Source organism: Capsicum annuum, chromosome 11 (assembly GCF_002878395.1).
Source record: "Capsicum annuum cultivar UCD-10X-F1 chromosome 11, UCD10Xv1.1, whole genome shotgun sequence".
Lineage (NCBI taxonomy): Eukaryota > Viridiplantae > Streptophyta > Magnoliopsida > Solanales > Solanaceae > Capsicum > Capsicum annuum.
In genome coordinates, this window is record NC_061121.1 from 233,627,492 (window position 1) to 233,647,127 (window position 19,636).

The following is a 19,636-nucleotide window of genomic DNA, read 5'->3' on the forward strand; positions in this document are numbered from 1 at the left end:
AGAAGACAAAATGCGAAATTGAAATGATTCAAACATGTGAAGAGATATTTGGATGCTCCACCACAGAGGTGTAAAAGACTGACTTGAAATAGTTTGAACATGTGACGAAGAAATGTCTGGATGCTCCAGCACAGTTTTCTGAGATGTCAAGATGGATCAAAGAAGCATCGAGGAGAGGTGGTTTGATAGGACACAACGCAATTCCAACTTATTAGTTGGAGGACATACTCCTTCCCGTTTCATTTTTATGATATAATTTGACTTGATACAATGTTTAAAACAAAAAAAGAGACTTTTGAAACTAACATAGTTCAAAATAATTCTTAAATATTTGACAGGAGAATTTTGGAGAATTAGAGGTAATTCTTTTTCTAATTATCATGAGGTGACATTCTTTTAGAGACCAACTAAAATAGAAAGTACGCCACAAATAATATAGAAATTCAGCAGTACCAGTGTATTGTCTTGTCACCCATCCACAATAGCAGCGGCAATATTGTTATGTTTCCTTCTCACAATATCTTTTTACGTTTGTTGTCTAGTACTTTGAATATCATATTAATTTGTTAATAGTTAGATCTGCTACATTTTGTACTTCGATTACTTTTCTTTTTCCTACTTTGAACTATTTTTCCTTTGCAGCGAGGATCTATCAGAAACAATCTCTTCGCCACTAAGGTAAAGATAAGACATGCGCACACTATGATTTTAAATTAATAACCCCTCACCATGCTTTTAAATTAATGACCCCTCACCACACTTGATGGACTAAATTTTATACCTAATTATGCTGATTTTAATACATAAATAATTCACTTCCTAACCAACCACCAAACAACCCCCAAGGCGTGTAAACACCCAACACATAAATATCAAGACAGAGAAAGTAGAGTTTACATTGTCTCAACAAAGCAGCCCTTACGCCTGTTCTTAAAGGAATGGAGAACTGAGATTACTCCAGAATCCATACAACTACAGAAAGATGACAAAGTCAGACGAGAAGAAACCAAAATTTTTTTACAATGAAAACATGATCTGAATAATAAACATCAAGAAGAGTTAACAATAATTAACTGGTGACAAACCTTATATTAGCCCTATTGTTTGATCCCAATTTGTAACCAAAGTACACTGTACACATCTGTGCTGAATAAACTCACCAATTGATAGTTGGGGATTCTGGCTATTAGCTCCACGAATTCTAGGTTCAAATAACCAATCAATAGATCTCCACAGCTATTCCGACACTGCAACTTCTTGGTCGACTCTCCAGTAGTTTGCATCGTTGTACTCTTTTGTTCCTGCCCCACCATCATCTGTGGTTTCCTTTTCTGGTACCTTAGGAACAATGCTCCTTTTCAATGGAGCGGCTTCGCCGACAATCCCCTCTTTAAGAGCATGTTCCATTGCCTTCTCGGTACCCTCCAATTCCACGCCAACAAATTCAACATCCTCTTCAAACAAAGAAGGAACGGTGGTTGCTTTCTGACTAGAATCAGATCCTGAACTTTTGCTAGAATCAGGAGATGATATACCATTTGGAATAGATTCTCCACTACAACTAGTAGTGGAACTAGCTGGTGGAGCTCCTATCTCACCAGGGTTGGCAAGTTGGTCCTCGGAGTTACTATGGTCTAAAAATGGGTTGACATTGGATCCACCAACTTGAAAATTTGGAGCGTCCCCCCATGCTACCCATTCAGGCATAGATCTGTCTCCAAAGGGGTCATCACTCCCTGACGTATCGAACGTCAGGTCAGTTGCGGCACCTGCTTTTGAATTCTCTGGATTGAAGCCTCCATTGTTACTAGAATTGGCTATGGTGAACCCATTGAAGGGGTTAGAACTAGAGCTGGGCGTTGCATTAGAAGTTTTGCTCTCAACCAATTCATCCTCCTCTCCGACTACCACTTCATCATCACTATTGCTGTTGCTACTATTTGACATTCCATTAAGGTTAATATCCTCCATCACATCAGCAGGTGAGGTGCTCATAGAAACATCACCAATTCTATCATCTTGGAATGCAAACCAGTTTGAATTTGTGAACAAACTGCTGCAAAAGTGGAGAGCAGGAAAAAAAGAAAAAGGTAGCCATTATACAAACAGTGGTGAGACATAACAGATAAAATGGAAAGATATTACAACTCTGAAGCCTAGAGGTCTTGTATAAACTATGGAATGTTAAGTTGTTTTAATTCTGCGTTTAAGAGATTTACGTTCCTTGCCCTGACCTTGAAAGTATTACTAGTTCCAGTTAGTTGACTGTGGTTCTCATGAGGAAGTATTACTAATAAAGAGTACATTTACCATATTCAAATATGAGACTGGTTCTCTTTTTGGCATCTGCATTGTTTTTCTTTTTTCACTTTCCTAGAAGCATCTGTGTGCAAGTGATTCCTTGACAGAAAAACATGGGAACTGGAACTCACCTTCCCTGATCATCTGCCAACCTCAAGGATGATATCACAACTTCAGCAGACTCGTCATCAAAGTAAACATCCTACAATGGCATGAACATAACACAGTGATGAACACCAAGGCAAGTGATAACAAATAGCAATTGCAATAACGATTGATAATGTATCCACAAGGAAGAGGAGTTAATCAGGGATATGAAAGTATTGACCTCATCATCTCGATCAAGAGCCCCACGCCCCTGGAGAATGCAAGAAAACCGTGAGTGAACTGATATGAAAGTCGACTCCACAGTAAAAATGCTAATAAGCTTACACATTCCTCTTTTTTCTTTTTTTGCATGTAGAACCCCACACTGCCCAAATTTCACCTCCAACACAAAATAAAATTTACCTCTTCAGCATCATCATTATCATATATGGTGTAGCGGAATGCTTGACTCAGATTATTCGCTAAAGCTGCTACATCATAATCTCGGTCATGAACATCTTCCTCATCACTCTCCCTTGTTCTGTCGTGCAAGGCAGTTGGTCGGCTGGCCATACAAATAAAGTACGTTAACATAAACCAGTTATGCTGTAGAAGAGCAGCAGAGTAGAAAAGAGGATTAGCTAATGAACTTAAGAAGAATTCTTCCCCCAAAGAACATTTCAAATAGACTCCACCTTATCTTAAACAGTTTTTAAAATCAATGTTTATCTCAATACAATTTCATTAAAGAGGTACCCTCAGAATTTGTTTCATCTACTAGCAACACATCCTGGACTACTAGATCATAACAAAAAATGAGTTTATTGTGACAGTTTTTGGCCACCAAGAGCATGTCTTTCAGTTAATTCCTGGTTTATCCCACCCACCACTATTTCCTCTTTTCCCCATTTTCCACTTTCTCCTGATATTTGAATATCCAAACACTGACAGTAGAAGGTACTAGACGGAGAGTGCGGCTTTGTCAGGACACCAACAACATAGTGGATGATTTTCTTGAAGTATCGGATACTTCAAACTTCACTTTGTGCATAGTCGTTAATTAATTTTCCTTTTTGTACTAATGTACCGGGGCACTGTTAACACATGAAAATATAGCCCAGGAATGGGTTCCAAGCAGTGGCTTCAATATGACTAACAACTTCAGAGCCATATCGAAATATAACAGAGAAAACCATTACAGGAATTTCATTTTCACAATCAAATAGCAGAATCAGAAAAAAGAGATAGAAACTTACCCACAAGCCCAGCGGTAGACATTTTCTAATGTATTACGCTCTTGTAAGATAGTAGTATGCCAATCACTGAACTCCATATTCTTCTGGAGTACAAGAAGAGCAGCCAAACCAGTCAGCACCGAAACATCATTATTAAGAGACAATACTAATATCAACAAAAAGATAGCATTGAGACTACTGAGCTACAGATATACAATACCAACAGGCACCTCAAAACAGACACTGCCCTCATGAGAGATCATTGATTTGTGAAAAGGAAAAACTTGCAGAGAGGCTATTCAAACCATTCTATTGTCATGCACATCTGAATAAATTTCAATGCACACTCCAATATTGTCAAAAACGAACCAAGCTTCAGTGCACACCAACTTATAAAAATTTCTGGAGTGTGGAAAGGCAAGTAATTGTTCGATGAAATTACTTCTATTGTCAAAAAGGGACCAAGCTTCAGTGCAGAATTTTTTTTTAAAATTTTCTGGAGTGCGGAGAGGCAAGCAACGGTCAGTTGAAACCAATTCTATTGTCAAAAAAGAAGCAAGCTTCAGCGCACAAAAACTTTTTAAAAATTTCTGGTGTGGAAAGCCAAGTAACCGTTCGTTGAAATTACTCCCGTGCCCAAGATGAAGTTTCAAAACAAGACTTTGTCTTAAAAGGAAAACAACGTAAATTTTAGCATTAAGATTCAGTAATAACTACTCACTAGAGAAAGATTCAGAAACTAGGTTTTGTGAAGCATATATCAAGCAAAAAAGTTATACAAACCTCAAGATGTGCTCGAATGCAGTTGTTGTTGTTTCCCAACTGAATGAGTTTGTTAGAAATCCTAGTTATATGCCCTATGTTACCCACTCGGGGTGCTTGTTTTCCAGTAGCTGGTACGGTTGGCTGCATCAGTTAAAAGAACACCATAAAACAATTGCACAACTTATTACCAGCATTGAGACTGCAAAGTTCAAATTAATCAAACTTATCCTTTAGAAGGGGAGAAAACTTGGGTAACTTTCTACTCAAATGTGAAGGGGAGAGTGCAAAATCAAAAACCTCAAAAGGATTTCATTGCTTCACAAATATCAACCTGATTTCCATCACCAGAAACTGTAGGCTGTTTATCCGTTTGAATAATTTTCCCAATCAAATTGCACTCTTCGAAAAGATGGTCAACGATAGTATTGTGCTTACTTTCTAAGCATGAGTATATTATACTCTCCACATGATGATGTAATGCATTGTTGTAGGGGTATCTACAGAAATTAAGCCAATCGTAAAATGTTAAACGGAAATTGGTTTTAAGAAATTCAATAACAAGGATCTAGGCACATTCACTCCAAACTACTTGTGAGGCCAAGAATCCAGGAACACTGACATAACATCTTACTCAAAAAAGAGATTCAGGACCCTCTCAATTGTCCCAGAGCTGACCAATTCTTTCTCTGCAACTTCATTACCAGTCTTCAGTAGCACAGAAATGAATTCCACTATCTACAAGTAAGATAAAAATTATTTAAGATAGAACGATTAAATGACTTGGACAAGATTATCAACTCAATAGACCACAACACCAACTCTGCAAGCATTCAAGAATTGGTTGTACTTATTTAAAGCTACTATCCCAGATAATAAAGCCTAATAAATATATCCCAAAGTTCCCTCGGAACAACATACACAAGATTTACAACTCCTTTGCAACAGGTGTAAAACCAACCATCTGATCTCTTGACAACAAAAACAAAACAGCATAATAATGAAGTTCTCGAAACGCATATCCCCTGAGTGAACGCCAGTCAGATAGGAAAGGAATAACAAAGGCCAGCTCATTCTGTTCCAAGTACATAACCAAGACAAACCTTTAACCGATGCTTTCCTAGAGGTGGCCTGAGTTCTCCATATGTTGTTGGCAGAACCTTCTCATCAGATGACACATTCAACAGCTCAAGCAAACCACCTGTTCCATAAGTGCTGTAAAAGTTACTGAACTTTTCGAGATGAGCTGCAAATTAAGAAATTCCGTAACTACAAATATCATTCTTCTTGTAATTTTTTTCTTGTTTTTGCCAGGTGGCAGTAGGGTATCACTTTGTATAGGTGTTGCATTTTGACAAACTAGTCTCTGGTCTATAACTTGAAATTGAACTCTTCCACAGTTAGACAAGTATTCAAATTCAAAACTGTACAAACTTTCAGAATCAGAAAACTCACCAAGTTTAGGAAGCATTGCATCGATAGTGTCAGGATTGACATGCACGGAAGACTCATAAACCTGCTGGTTCCGGAAAGAATACGTCATAGATGATGGAATTGATCTTCTTGGATCCAGCAGAGAGATGCAGACAGACAACGAATGGACAAGGGAAGACTTTGAGTGCGAGTCTTCAAGGGCATGACCAAATATCCTGGCAACAAAACTGCAAGCAGAGGAATTTGTGGAGCGTAATGAATTAAAGTTACTATCTGCTGAAAAGATATGCCACAACAGAGATCAACTCCGAAGGGAAATATCAACCAAGGTCCAACAAACCTTGGGCTGGATAGTTTGGTGGTCAAAGGGGATGGCGTGTTTCTGGTTATTGCACATAGTAATTCTGCTGCGTTAGCATGTACTTCGGGAGAACTCTGTACAAAGGGGAAAAAAACATCAAGAGAGTCTTGAGTGTGAGAGCTGTCATTCAGTAAAACACCAAGTCACACTAGTGCTCCCAAACTTGGAAATACATTAACTATTCCCGAATAAGAATTAGAAAAAGGAAAACAGTCAAATCAATTAAGGTAGAGTAAAGAGGACATGCATCCATAATTGGACAGGATTTCTTATAGTTCAGTGGTCTGGTGATAGGTATTCCTATCAGCTAAGGGAAGATATCCTAGCTCCTGCTGCTTCTCACACCAGAAACTCACTAGACTCTTTGAAACACTAAATAACAACAGTTTAACATTTAAACCAGAGTTTTTGCAACACTAAATAACCAACAATTTAACATTTAAACCAGTAAAGCATGTTAGGACAGATAATCTGTGAAGGAGCTGCAAGGAAATAATGATAACAAGAAACACAAGAATAGATACCAACAGACAAGGTGAGACAATCACATAATACTGTAGAAAAGATGCATACAATGCTAAAATGCTCTCTAAACAATTCCACACATGTATAGTGTATACATCCAACCACCATTAACATAATATCAGGTAGCTGTGTGTTCTTTACTTACAGAGGGGCTCAATTTGTCCACTGTCATTTCTAATAAATTGCTTTCAGTCAACCATTGCATCACATCCACAGTACTGGGGTACATATGATCATCAGCTCCTACAAGTCGCACCAAAACCTTCAAAGAAAGGACTCGTTAGAGAAAGAGAATCATCTCCACTAGATCAAACATATAACAATTTGGCTATGATATGATTGCGTCAGATGATAGAAGAAAAAACCCAGCAAACTAACCTCCATTATAGATGTGATACCAATCAAATCCACCATCTGCTGGAAAACATCATGATGGGACTGTAACAGGGGAAAAAAATAAGCAGGAACAGATACCAAGTCCTTAAGCAGGAAAGGGGAGACAGAAAAAGAAAAATGCATTTAAAACAATCATTTACAGGTTGCAAAGACACATATCGCATTAAATCATCTTCCACACAGTTTGCAAAATGAAATTACCTGAATTATGGTTCGTAACCCCCCCCCCCCCCCACACAAAAAAAAAAAAAAAAAAATCCACACACATAGAGAAAGTAAGGTAATCAAGATGCCTAAAGCAGCCTTCCTCACATCCGCCAGCTCTATGCAGTTGATTAAAAAAACAGTTTAAACCAGGGATGAACACATGACCCTCCTAGCTTCACCACCCACTCACCGAGCCTATAAGAGGATTTGCAGGATTAAAGGAGAGAAAAAGAGGATCTGCAGGATTTAAGGGGTGGAGACGATTTGCAAGAATACACATCAAAATTAACTTAGCCAGTGGATTCAGTTGCCTCCTTAAAAAAACATAATGCAAATTCAGGACCCTGCATTTATTTTTTGAGCATATCTGCGTTCAACCTTTTAAAGAAGGCAAATTACAAGAAGAGTCTAGCACAAGCTTCCCAAGAATGCAAAATACATTATGCGACTGTAATATTAGACTATGCAGGCTTCTAGAACATAGGATGATTCGAAATTTTGGAAAATATAGCGACGGCTTAAACTCAAGATGGAACAGTGGAGCAAGGTCAAACAACATGAAAAATATATATATATATATTGGAAGTACAAATGAAAGGAAGGAAAACATAAGGATCACAACTTCACATGTAGTAAAAACAGGCCAGGTTCCTCATAGAAGAAGCAAGAAGCACAACAAGAGGGCAAAATGATGCACAACAATCAAAACCTTACGACCTAATCAAGTTTTACGAAAAAATTGATGATGCATAAGAGAAAAGGCAGGATTGATCGGAGCTTTTGAGATCCAAAAGCACATCTAGATCATTGCATGGTAAGCAAAGGAGGTAGTATAAGAAGAGCTAATAGGCAGAGCAGAGTGCTCTTTTAGGAAAGCAAAGAAGTGAAAATTTTAATATTTGGAATTGAGACAAGACCCTAAGAAGGTCAATATACATTTTAGGAGACTATTTGAGATTAGGAACGGATTAAGGATTTTACAAAATAATACATTTATGTTATGCCATCTTGTTCCATGCTTTAGTATGAATTTGTTTAGTATTCCGTGTCTCGAGCCGGGGGTCTAGCGGAAACAACCTTTCTACTTCTTTAGAGGTAGAGGTATGGACTGCGTACATCTTACCCTCCCCAGACTGGGTTTGTTGTTGTTGTTTAATACATTTAACTACCTAATGGGAATGACAAGGGAGATGAGAAGACAGAGAGAGGGGAGAGGAGAAGCAAAAAATGTTCTTATTTGGAATTGGCAGAAACAAGAGATAAGAGTAAAGTTCTGGAACATCGAGTCTCCAAAATAAGAAGCTTTCCTGTCTGTTGTGCAGCACAGGATGCTATTTAACCCGGACAATTTAAGGAATAGAAGAAGATTTTTGCGAGTTGGTGTCGCATGTGCAAAGAATCTTATTGTTCAATATCTCATGGGTGTTGGTGAGGACAGTGGAGGAAGCACTACTGTGTTAGAGATTACATAGAATCAGCAAGGTAAGGAAAATGCATGATGTCAACATCATATCCCTTTTGGAGCATATGAACACATTATGATATCCTTCTTATTCCACTTGTATTGGTGGTATAAAATGAAATTTGCTATAGTTCATCAAACCTGATAGATGGCAGTGGATGACTCAAGTGCAGTTATATTACACGTATTCTTTTTCATACTGACTTGGTGTTTGTTAATGAGATTTATCGAGTCTTAATTCATTATCTGAAATAGACAAGATAATATAATACATATTTCTTGATGGAAACCAAAACATACACTGGTTTAACTACATGAGGCAGGAAAGACAATAACTTTTACAATTCATGACACGCAATGGTAATTACTAGGCAAACCTGAACATAATTCATAAGTGCAGCAGTCTTCCGCACCATAAGGCATATCACCACCTACAATTAAGCAAGAACTACATTAAGCAATTTCTTTTAGACCAAAAAATAGATATTTCAAGAATGGAAACCTAGGATTTTTCCCACAAAGCTTGTGGACGAATCAATTGCTTACCTTACTAAAATACCCAGCCAGCAAGGCACTATGAGGACGAGTTGGTTCCAAAAAGGAAAAGAGCAAATTCATTAGCTGCAGCAACACAGAGAGACAACGGAAACATCAGAACGAAAGACCATCCTTTTTACTAAAAATATCATTACTCCATGTTGTGAAATACACTACCTCTTCGTCATCCACTAAAGTCTTAAGGATGACATCAATTTCACAGGTAAATATCTCACATGCAATGAAAGGGAACCTAGAAGGTGAAACGACATTAAAAGCAAGAAATAAATTGTTGATAAATGATTAAGTTTAATAAAACTGCAGATAATTGCAAGTAGAACTATTGAACCAATTGTTAAAGCAATGTCAAGTCCTGTAGAAACTTACTTAAATGTTCGTTTGCTATCAGCATCCTCAGAAGGTTCTTCAATAATGTAGTGCAGCAACTGCTCAACCTGTGTTCTCTCTCTCAAACTGAAAACAGAAAATAATATCCATGTTTCAGTGAGTGAAATTTTAAGCTCAATTAGAAGTAGTTAATCAGAAACTATATTCTCTCCTGGGCACGTGTAAAATTAGAAGCATCTATAGAAGTTAAAACTGGGAGAAATTTTACAAATTTATGAGGCGACTGTTCAAAGCTTTGCACTCTTGGATTATTTCTTCTTCATCAAGAAGCTCTTCCAAAGTGAAATTTTCCTTGTCTAGAACTGCTTCAACCTAAAATCCCAAGGAAAGAAAAAATCATAAGCAACACCATTCACCAGGTTGAAAAAAAGACAACGGAAAAAGCAAATAAGCATATACTGTATTGAGGTAACAGCTTCATTGAACAGTATTTACAGCAAAAACTAGACATAGTCAATGTCAGAATAAAATGATGCAACACCAGGTTATGCAAGAAAGAAAAGTGCATAAAGCGCTTGTATAAAACTACATTATCAAATAGCCCTGCAATCAGGTGGACATTACAACTGCAATGAAGAATAAGCAATCCAAAAAATCCTCCAACTAGAAGAACGTTATAAGCTGCACTTATCTTCAATTACCAAAGTACTTTCTTTTCAAAATGAACTTAAGCTTTTTCATTGAATTTTTCCGTTATCATGGTGAACTCAATTAATATGGAAGTACTCAATCCCAAGTAGTTTAACCAAATCTCTCACAACATATATGACCCTTATACTAACTTGTGAATTCATTTTTTATTGGAAGGAGGCCAAATAATAAAATCAAATGAGCTTGGCTCCAAAATCCAAACAATTACTATGAGCTAAACAGAGTTAAGCTACCACAAGAGATAGCAGCAAAACCACTAGGAATACATGGCTTCAGCTAGTTTAAACACCAATAAATCACGTTCATAACCTATAGAATCACACTCTGAAAACAAGCGTGCACCACTCTGTTCCGCCAATTCAAATATCACAGAAGATCAAAATATGCTTTGAAAAAACTAACTCCACAGGCAAATATCACAGCAGATCAAATGATTGAGCAGAGAAATTTTTAGCTCATTCAATTTGAACACTGCTCCGGCAATTCAACATCACAGAAATCAAAATATGCTTCGAAAATGCAACTCTACAAGCAAAATATTACAGGATCAAAATAACTGAGTCGAGAAATTTCATTTTAAGTTCATTCAATTTGAACACTGCTCCATCAATTCAACATCACAGAAGATCAAAATATGCTTCAAAAATGCAACTCTACAAGCAAAACATCACAGATCATCAAAATATTTAGTCGAGAAATTTCTTTTTAGCTCATTAAATTCAATTTGAACACTAGCTTCGAAAACACAAACTCAACAAGCAAAATACCACACAACATCATAATAATTAAACGAGAAAAAATTCAGCTCATTCAATTTGAACACTGCTTCGCCAATTCAACATCACAGAAGATCAAAATATGCTTCTAAAACGTAGCTCTACAAGCAAAACATCACACAACATCACAATAATTATGTCGAGAAAAAGAAATCAGCTCAAAACAAGCTGCAAAACACCAAACAACATCAAAAGATTAGGTCAAGAAAAAAATATTCAGCTCATTCAATTTGAACATTGCTTCGCCAATTCAACATCACAGAAGCTCAAAAATAAGCTCCGAAACCTCAAACTCAACAACCAAAACACTACACAATATCAAAATAATTAAGTCGAGAAATTTAAATTTCTTTTAGCTCATTCAATTCGAACAAAGCTCCGCCAATTCAACATCACGGAAGATCATATATGCTAGAAAATGCAAACTCTACAGCAGAATATCAAAATATGCTTCAAAAACGCAAATAAACAGGCAAAATATCACAGAACATCAAAATAATTAAGCCGAGAAATTTCTTTTTAGCTCATTCAATTTGAACAAAGGCAACTCTACAAGTAAAACATCAAATTGAACACTGCTTCACCAATTCGACATCTTCAACATCACACAAGCTCATTCAATATGCTTCAAAAACACAGACTCAACAACCAAAATGTCACCAGAACATCAAAAAAAAAAAAATTAGCTCATTCAATATGCTTTGAAAACGCAAACTCAACAAGCAAAATATCAAAATAGCTCATTCAATTTGAACACTGCTCCGCCATTTCAACATCACAGAAGACCAATATACGCTTCAAAAACACAAACTCAACAAGTAAAACATCACAGAACATCAAAATATTGAGTCGAGAAACAAAATTTCAGCTCATTCAATATGCTTCAAAAACACAAACTCAACAAGCAAAATATCAGGCAGCATCAAAATATTAAGACGACAGCTTTAAATTTCTTCCTCAGCTCATTCAATTTCAAAACTGCCTTCGCCAATTCAATATCTTCAACATCACAAAAGCTCATTCAATATGCTTCAAAAACACAAACTCAACAACCAAAATGTCACCAGAACATTTTTAAAAAAAACATTCAATATGCTTCGAAAAATGCAAACTCAACAAGCAAAACATCACAGAACATCAAAAAATCCAGCTCATTCAATTTGAACACTGCTTCGCCAATTCAACATCACAGAAGATCAAAAATATACTACGAAAAAATTTTGAAAACTGCCTTAGCCAATTCAACATCTTCAATATCACAAAAGCTCAAAATATCACAGAACATCCAAAAAATAATAATTTCAGCTCATTCAAAAAATGCAAACTGAACAAGCAAAACATCACAGAACTTTTAAAAAAAAAAAACAAACTTCCAGCTCATTCAATTTGAGCATAGCTTCGCCAATTCAAAATCTTCAACACCTCAGAACATCAAAATATTGAGTCGAGAAACCAAATCTCAGCCCATTCAATATGCTTCAAAAACACAAACTCAACAAGCGAAATATCACACAACATCAAAACATTGAGTCGACAAATTTAAATTTCTTCCTCAGCTCATTCAATATGAAAACTGCCTTTGCCAATTCAACATCACAAAAGCTCAAAAAATTGCTTCAAAAACACAACTCTATAACCTAAACATCAAAATATTGAGTCGAGAAATAAAATTTCAGCTCATCGAATATGCTTCGAAAGGCAAACTCAACAAGCAAAATATCAAAATAGCTCATTCAATTTGAACACTGCTCCGCCATTTCAACATACAGAAAATCAATATACAACAACAACAAACCCAGTGTATTCCCACTTAGTGGGGTCTGGGGGGGTAAGATGTACGCAGTCCATACCTCTACCTCTGATGAAGTAGAAAGGCTGTTTCCGAAAGACCCCCGGCTCAAGTTACGAGATATCACACAAACACATAGTACAGCACAGAAGCAGATGACATAACATAGATACTGCAGCCATAAGGAATATAAAACAGAGTAAAGCAGGAATGCAGGAATATAAAGCAGAGGAAAGCACACAGATTCGTAACAAACATGGAACACGGAACACGGAACATTGAATACGGAATCATACCAGGAATACACCCCCACCAATTACTTCCCTACATTAGCGACCCGAACTGGCCCTAATCCTCTGCCGTAATTCGCGTCTTCCAGACCTTCCTATCTAGGGTCATGTCCTCGGTAAGCTGTAACTGTTCCATGTCCCGCCTAATCACCTCACCCCAGTACTTCTTCGGTCTACCCCTACCCCGTCTAAAACCATCCAACGCTAGCCTCTCACACCTACGGACCGGGGCATCCATGCCCCTCCTCTTCACGTGTCCGAACCATCTCAATCGTGCTTCCCGCATCTTACACTCCACTGAAGTCACACCAACCTTCTCCCGGATAGTCTCATTCCGAGCTCTATCCCTTCGGGTCAGTCCACACATCCAGCGCAACATCCGCATTTCTGCCACCTTCATTCTTTGGATGTGGGAGTTCTTAACTGGCCAACACTCCGCTCCATACAGCAAGGCCGGACGGACTACCACCCTATAGAATTTACCTTTAAGCTTGGGCGGCACCTTCTTATCACACAGCACCCCCGATGCAAGTTTCCACTTCATCCATCCCGCCCCAATACGGTGCGAGACATCCTCGTCAATCTCACCGTTACTCTGGATCACGGACCCGAGGTACTTGAACTTATCCCTTTTCTCTACCTCCTGTGCTTCTAGCCTCACCACTACCTCATTCTCTCGCCTTACGTCATTAAACTTACATTCCACATACTCTGTCTTGGTTCTGCTCACCCTGAACCCTTTAGACTCCAGAGTTTGCCTCCACAACTCTAATTTGTCGTTCACACCCCCTCGCGTCTCATCTATCAGGACTACATCATCTGCAAAAAGCATACACCACGGCACCTCCCCTTGGATACGCCGCGTCAACACATCCATTACTAACGCAAACAAAAAGGGACTAAGAGTAGATCCCTGATGCAATCCTGTCAGGACAGTGAAATGCTCTGAGTCTCCTCCCGCCGTCCTCACCTGGGTTTTCGCTCCCTCATACATATCCTTAATTACTCTGCTATATGCCTGCGGTACTCCACTCACCTCCAAGCATCTCCAAAGCACCTCCCTGGGGACTTTGTCGTACGCCTTTTCTAGGTCGATGAACACCATGTGCAAATCCTTCTTCCTCTCCCTATATTGCTCCACCAACCTCCGTACCAGGTGGATTGCCTCCGTCGTCGAGCGGCCGGGCATAAATCCGAACTGGTTACGCTTCAAAAACTCAAACTCAACAAGCAAAACATCATAGAACATCAAAAAATTGAGTCGAGAAGCAAAATTTCAGCTCATTCAATATGCTTCAAAAACAAAACTCAACAACCAAAATATCATCAGAACATCCAAAAAATAAAAAATCAGCTCATTCAATATGCTTCGAAAAACGCAAACTCAACAGGCAAAACATCACAGAACATCAAAAAACATCCAGCGCATTCAATTTGAACACAGCTTCGCCAATTCAAAATCTTCAACATCACAGAATATCAAAACAATTGAGTCGAGAAGCAAAATTTCAGCTCATTGAATATGCTTCGAAAAAGCAAACGCAACAAGCAAAATATCAAAATAACTAATTCAATTTGGACACTGCTCCGCCATTTCAACATCACAGCACATCAAAACATGCTTCCAAAACACAACTCTACAACCAAAACATCTCAGAACATCAAAATATTAAGTCGACAGATTCAAATTTCTTCCTCAGCTCATTCAATTTGAAAACTGACTTCGCCAATTCAACATCACAAAAATCTCAAAAATATGCTTCAAAAAATACAACTCTATAACCTAAACATCAAAATATTGAGTCGAGAAGCAAAATTTCAGCTCATTGAATATGCTCGTAAAAACGCACAGGCAACAAGCATGGATCCCTCATACATACCGGAGAACAGGAGGAAAGAACTGGAAGCTTCCAAAACATATTCGAATTTATAGAAAACAACAGATCTATAAACCCTAAAAATCGAATCCAGATAGATTCAACACCGGCGACGGAGAGGATTTTGGAGCCAAATAGAGAGAGAAAGAGCACAAATAAATAAAGAAAAACCCTACGATTTGAAGATCAATACAAAGGGAAGCCGTAAATATCGAGAGGGGAAGATATATAAATAGAGTGTGTGTGTGTGTGTGTGTTGGCATAAAAATGGCAAATGGAGAGTAATGAAGGTTAATGCTTTGTTTGTGTGGGCGTGGGGGTGCGGGTGGGAGTGGGGGTGGGGTGGGGTGGGGAGTTTCGGAGGGGGAGAATAACACGCACAAAAGAAAATAGTGCAGTAAAACTTTCGCTACGCGGAGCGCTCGGAAAGGATTCCACCATCTCAAGACTTGAATTCGTGAATCCTGATCACATGACAGTAACTTTATCGATTACTTCAAAGCTGTTTTTGCTGCGTGCAAAGTTCGAGGAATGATCTCACTGATATGAATTCGTGAACTCCTGATCATATGACGACAATTTTATCTGTTGTTTTAAAGCTCTTATTTACAGGGAAAAAAAAATGTACAAATTATAGATTTGGAATTCACGTAAAAAAGTTACTCATCCAAACTCAAATTATGAGTGTCTCAAGTTATTTAGATTAGAGGTGGGTGTTGGATTCTTCTATTTGATTTTATTGAAGTTTAATTTGATTTTCAATTTTTGAATTTGCAAAAACGCGCACTAAAAACCCATGACCCTTGAACAGAATCACCAAATATTAAAATAGAAGAATCGAAATAATTCGATTTGACTTTTTGATTTTTTTCGTCCATCTCTAATTTAGATGTTGTTTTGCTGAAAAATAAATTATTCCAAAATTAACTATCTCAAGATTAGTTATTTTATTTATCCTACTTTCAAGGTGGGATAAAAATAACACTAAAATTTTGAAATAAGTTATTTCATTCATTTTATATGAATCAACTAGTATGAAATAAGTTCAATTCTAAAATTAATGACGAAATTAATTACCTTGTTTACAAACAAGCCCTCAATGGATTACAATGGCATTAAAAATTGATTAATGTGCACAATAAACTAATCTCCTCATATAGAATTTAATATTATATTTTATTTTATTTTTGACGGATGAAATTTTTTGAAAAAAAAAAAATCGTACATATGGAGGGAAAGAAAAAGATTCATATGGTATTTGGATAATAATAATACAATGTGGGAGCATCATTTGAGAAAATGCACACCATTTTCTTGAAGCTTGCTTTTAGTTTTTCCCTTTAATTATAACAATCATGTGTTTGATTGAATATCCATATTTGGATATTTCTTTTTGACTTGTCATTGGAATATTTAGATTGGATAATTAAATAGTAATAATATATTCAGTACAATTTTATAAATAAGATTTTAGGATAATAGAATATACGCGAATTTTATCTCATCTGTGTGAGATAAAGAAGTCGTTTCGATATATCATAGTTTCACAAGTAAATCTCAAGGGTATAGAATATATGTAAAATTTATTTTATTTTTATGAGATATAAAGATTGTCTTGATAGATCATAGTTCAAAAATAAATTTTAATAGGATAAAATATACTATGTAAATCTTATCTTATCTTTATAAGATAGAAAAAAATAGATTAAATAATTTCTTATCAAAATAGTAATAATTTAGTAAAAAAAGAAGAAGCAATAAATGATCATGTATTACTTTCTTATTTGTATAGAGAGTAGATAAATGTCAATTAATTTTCAATAAATATGATGATGACATTTAAACATGCTTGTATTTTTATTAACCAACAATGAATTCATTAATGGATAGATATTACCAATCTATTCTTTATAACTTCTTTTTTCGTTTGATTATATCTATGTTGTTTGCATAGATATTACCAATGTAAAATTAAATTTAGTAATTTATTTGTCGTGTAATTCATAAATATTTCATTTTTCACAAGTAACAAACTACCATACTTCCTCCGTTTCATTTTAGTTGATCTTTTTTTAAAAAAAATAATTATTTCAATTTAGTTGTCCTATTGATAAAATCAAGAGGATTTTAATATGTTCTTCCAATAATATCCTTATCATTAAATGACTAAACAAGTTGTATATATTCAAATTTATATTTTTAAAGCATAATTAATAAGGTTAATTTGGTAAAATAGACCCTTAATAAAAAAAAAATTAATAGATGTGTGAAGTCTTTAGAGGCCAACTAAAATGAAATTGAAGAAGTACTATTAGTAATAAATAAATATGAAATTGATCTTGTTTGTCACTATCAATAAAATTTAAGCCTTTGATAAATACCACATAAATAAAACAAATATAAACAATAGTACTTTAATATCAACCATTAATTTGACTTCACGTTTTTAGCAGAATCTATTTTGCGAATTGAATGAATAATCTGCAATTTGCACATCAAATAAATTTTTTAAAGTACTTTATATTAGTACAAGTCCTGTCATGAAAATGATGGTCAATTTTGCATATAACCATTTTGGTAATCACCACCCAAAAAAATAAAAAATAAAAATGGTATTCATTGTGAGTGTGATTAGGAAATTTAGGGTCCATTAACATGACCCAAAGCAAAGTTTATATTTTTATTCAAATTGAAGATACTTGCTCTATAGTTTTTTAGAGGAAAAACATAAATCCCGACAATTTGAAGCTTAATTACAGAAAAATTTGATATTTTATGTAACTACTGAAATTTTAATTTCAGGTCTGTCGATATATAATTAGCTCCCGATACATCCGATGAAGATATATTTTTTCCTTTGTAAAGATACATAATTAATTTGCGGTATATTTTTTTTGATTTCATGTCTGTCGAGATACACAATACATCCAACGGAGATACATTTTTTCTTTTGTAAAGATACATAATTAGCTTCCGATAAAAAAATTTAACTTTGAGTCTGTCGAGATACATAATTAGCTCCTGATACATCCAACGAAGATACATAATTAATTGAATTTTTTGTAATTACTTTGTAAGTGTGGATATTTATGAAAATATGATAAGTTAATATATATGTTTAAAACTCAAAAAGTATAAATCTTTGATTATCATTTCCTTTGCAAATTGTGCTAAACCAATATTGGAGAAACTTGCCATGGTTTAAAAAATTTGTTGCCCAAATTAACAATGTTCTAAAACATTCAAAATTCATTTTTACACCAATTATTTAAGTATCAAAATAATAACAATAACAACATACTCAATGTAATTTTACAATTGAAATCCGAAATTCAAAGCGGAATCAGAATTTCAACTCGAGGGGTTCAATATTTGAAGAAAATCAAGTCGAAAGGGGGTTCAACACCTACTATAAATATATAAAAAATAATTTTAATCACATAAAAATGCCAAAGGGCTGGCTCCGCCCCTATCTAGAGCAGATTTAAGGATAGTTGGTGCTTAAAAAATTTTAAAAAGAAAATCACAAGGATCTTAATATCAACCCAAATGTCAATGCACTCAATCAACTTTTTGTTATAGTAGGTGCTTTTATATGTTTTATACATATTTTCATATATTTTTTATGTAATTTTACCTATTCCGCATTGAGTTTAGTGGGTGTCGGAGCACTCCAAAATACAACGTAGGTCCTGTTAGGATTTTTATCCTGATTTTCTTACTATATTTAAGTTTTACTTTTTCTTAAGAGGAAAATAAAAGTTATCATGATTACTTTTACTTTTTCTGAAAGAAAAAATATAATTTTTTTTCATATTTGGCTAACCTCTTTCTTGGAGGAAAGGTTTTGGACATTTATAAATAGAAGACCTCCTTCTCATACTATTACACAATAGCATTCACAATGTAGTTTTTAAAGAGTTTAGGATTTTCAATTTTATTTTTAATATGTACGCCGTTTGGCCAAATCATATCCAATAATATATTTTTAGTTTAATTTTTCATGTGTCATCTGATTTACAAAATAAAAGCTTCCGCATAATGCCCTCTCGATTTTGAACCCAACATATCCGCCCCAATATAAAGGTAGGGAGGCTTTTTTCAGAAGATTCTCAGTATATCAAAAATCAAATATGAAAAAGTAAGTACATTAACGGGAAAGTTGTGCTAAAGACAACAAAAGAAGCGCACAATAACAATAGCAAAATACTACGATAATGAAACAAACAAAAAAATATTGTTAGTCTATATTTAGTTGGGAGAAAGGTGATAATTAGGTTAATTAGTGATGTTAAAGGATGATTAGAAATGTATAATTTAAGGCAAGAAAGGCTTTGAGAATGAATTAAAAAAAAGTAAGACAAAAGCAAGAAGACAACTGTCTCAAGTTTTTTTACTATCTTTTAATTTTTACAAAGTGGAATGATTGAAGTCGGCAATTCTTTAATCATAAGCAAATAGTGTAGTTATTTTTGGAATATTTTCATAAAATCTTTTAAATATTATGAATCAAACGCCATATTAATTTTATACATAAA

General features: G+C 35.5%; 1 protein-coding gene across 5 annotated transcripts; it reads right to left on the reverse strand.

Moving 5' to 3' along the window:
• Positions 1-872: 872 nt before the first annotated feature.
• LOC107847542 (serine/threonine-protein phosphatase 6 regulatory subunit 3) lies at positions 873-15,371 on the reverse strand. Of its 5 annotated transcripts, XR_001667556.2 has the most exons (20): positions 15,102-15,370; positions 9,924-10,027; positions 9,695-9,781; positions 9,485-9,560; positions 9,317-9,391; positions 9,148-9,201; positions 7,084-7,143; positions 6,851-6,967; positions 6,160-6,254; positions 5,841-6,046; positions 5,489-5,586; positions 5,020-5,123; positions 4,720-4,885; positions 4,407-4,529; positions 3,645-3,727; positions 2,812-2,953; positions 2,630-2,659; positions 2,433-2,503; positions 1,086-2,056; positions 873-972 (listed from the first exon to the last, which is right to left on the reverse strand). XR_001667556.2 is itself a non-coding variant. In XM_047399982.1 (19 exons), exons 1-19 carry the CDS (start codon positions 15,138-15,140, stop codon positions 1,237-1,239), a joined length of 2,544 nt encoding a protein of 847 aa, XP_047255938.1. In that variant the 5' UTR covers positions 15,141-15,371; the 3' UTR covers positions 873-1,236. The 5 variants fall into 5 exon arrangements, 4 of the variants coding, with proteins under 4 accessions (XP_047255938.1, XP_047255937.1, XP_016547341.1 ...); XM_047399982.1 differs by having other exon boundaries at positions 873-2,053; positions 3,645-3,724; positions 15,102-15,371; XM_047399981.1 differs by having other exon boundaries at positions 873-2,056; positions 3,645-3,724; positions 15,102-15,371.
• Positions 15,372-19,636: the final 4,265 nt, after the last annotated feature.

What these genes read in the sequence shown, in the direction of transcription:
- LOC107847542 (XM_016691854.2), bottom strand. Translation starts at nt 15,140, where the DNA reads ATGTTTTGGAAGCTTCCAGTTCTTTCCTCCTGTTCTCCG. An exon ending in TGGACAAATTGAGCCCCTCT is followed by an intron (nt 6,255 to 6,850) that starts GTAAGTAAAGAA and finishes CCCTTTGTACAG; the next exon opens with AGTTCTCCCGAAGTACATGC. An exon ending in GCATTCGAGCACATCTTGAG is followed by an intron (nt 3,728 to 4,406) that starts GTTTGTATAACT and finishes CTTGTACTCCAG; the next exon opens with AAGAATATGGAGTTCAGTGA.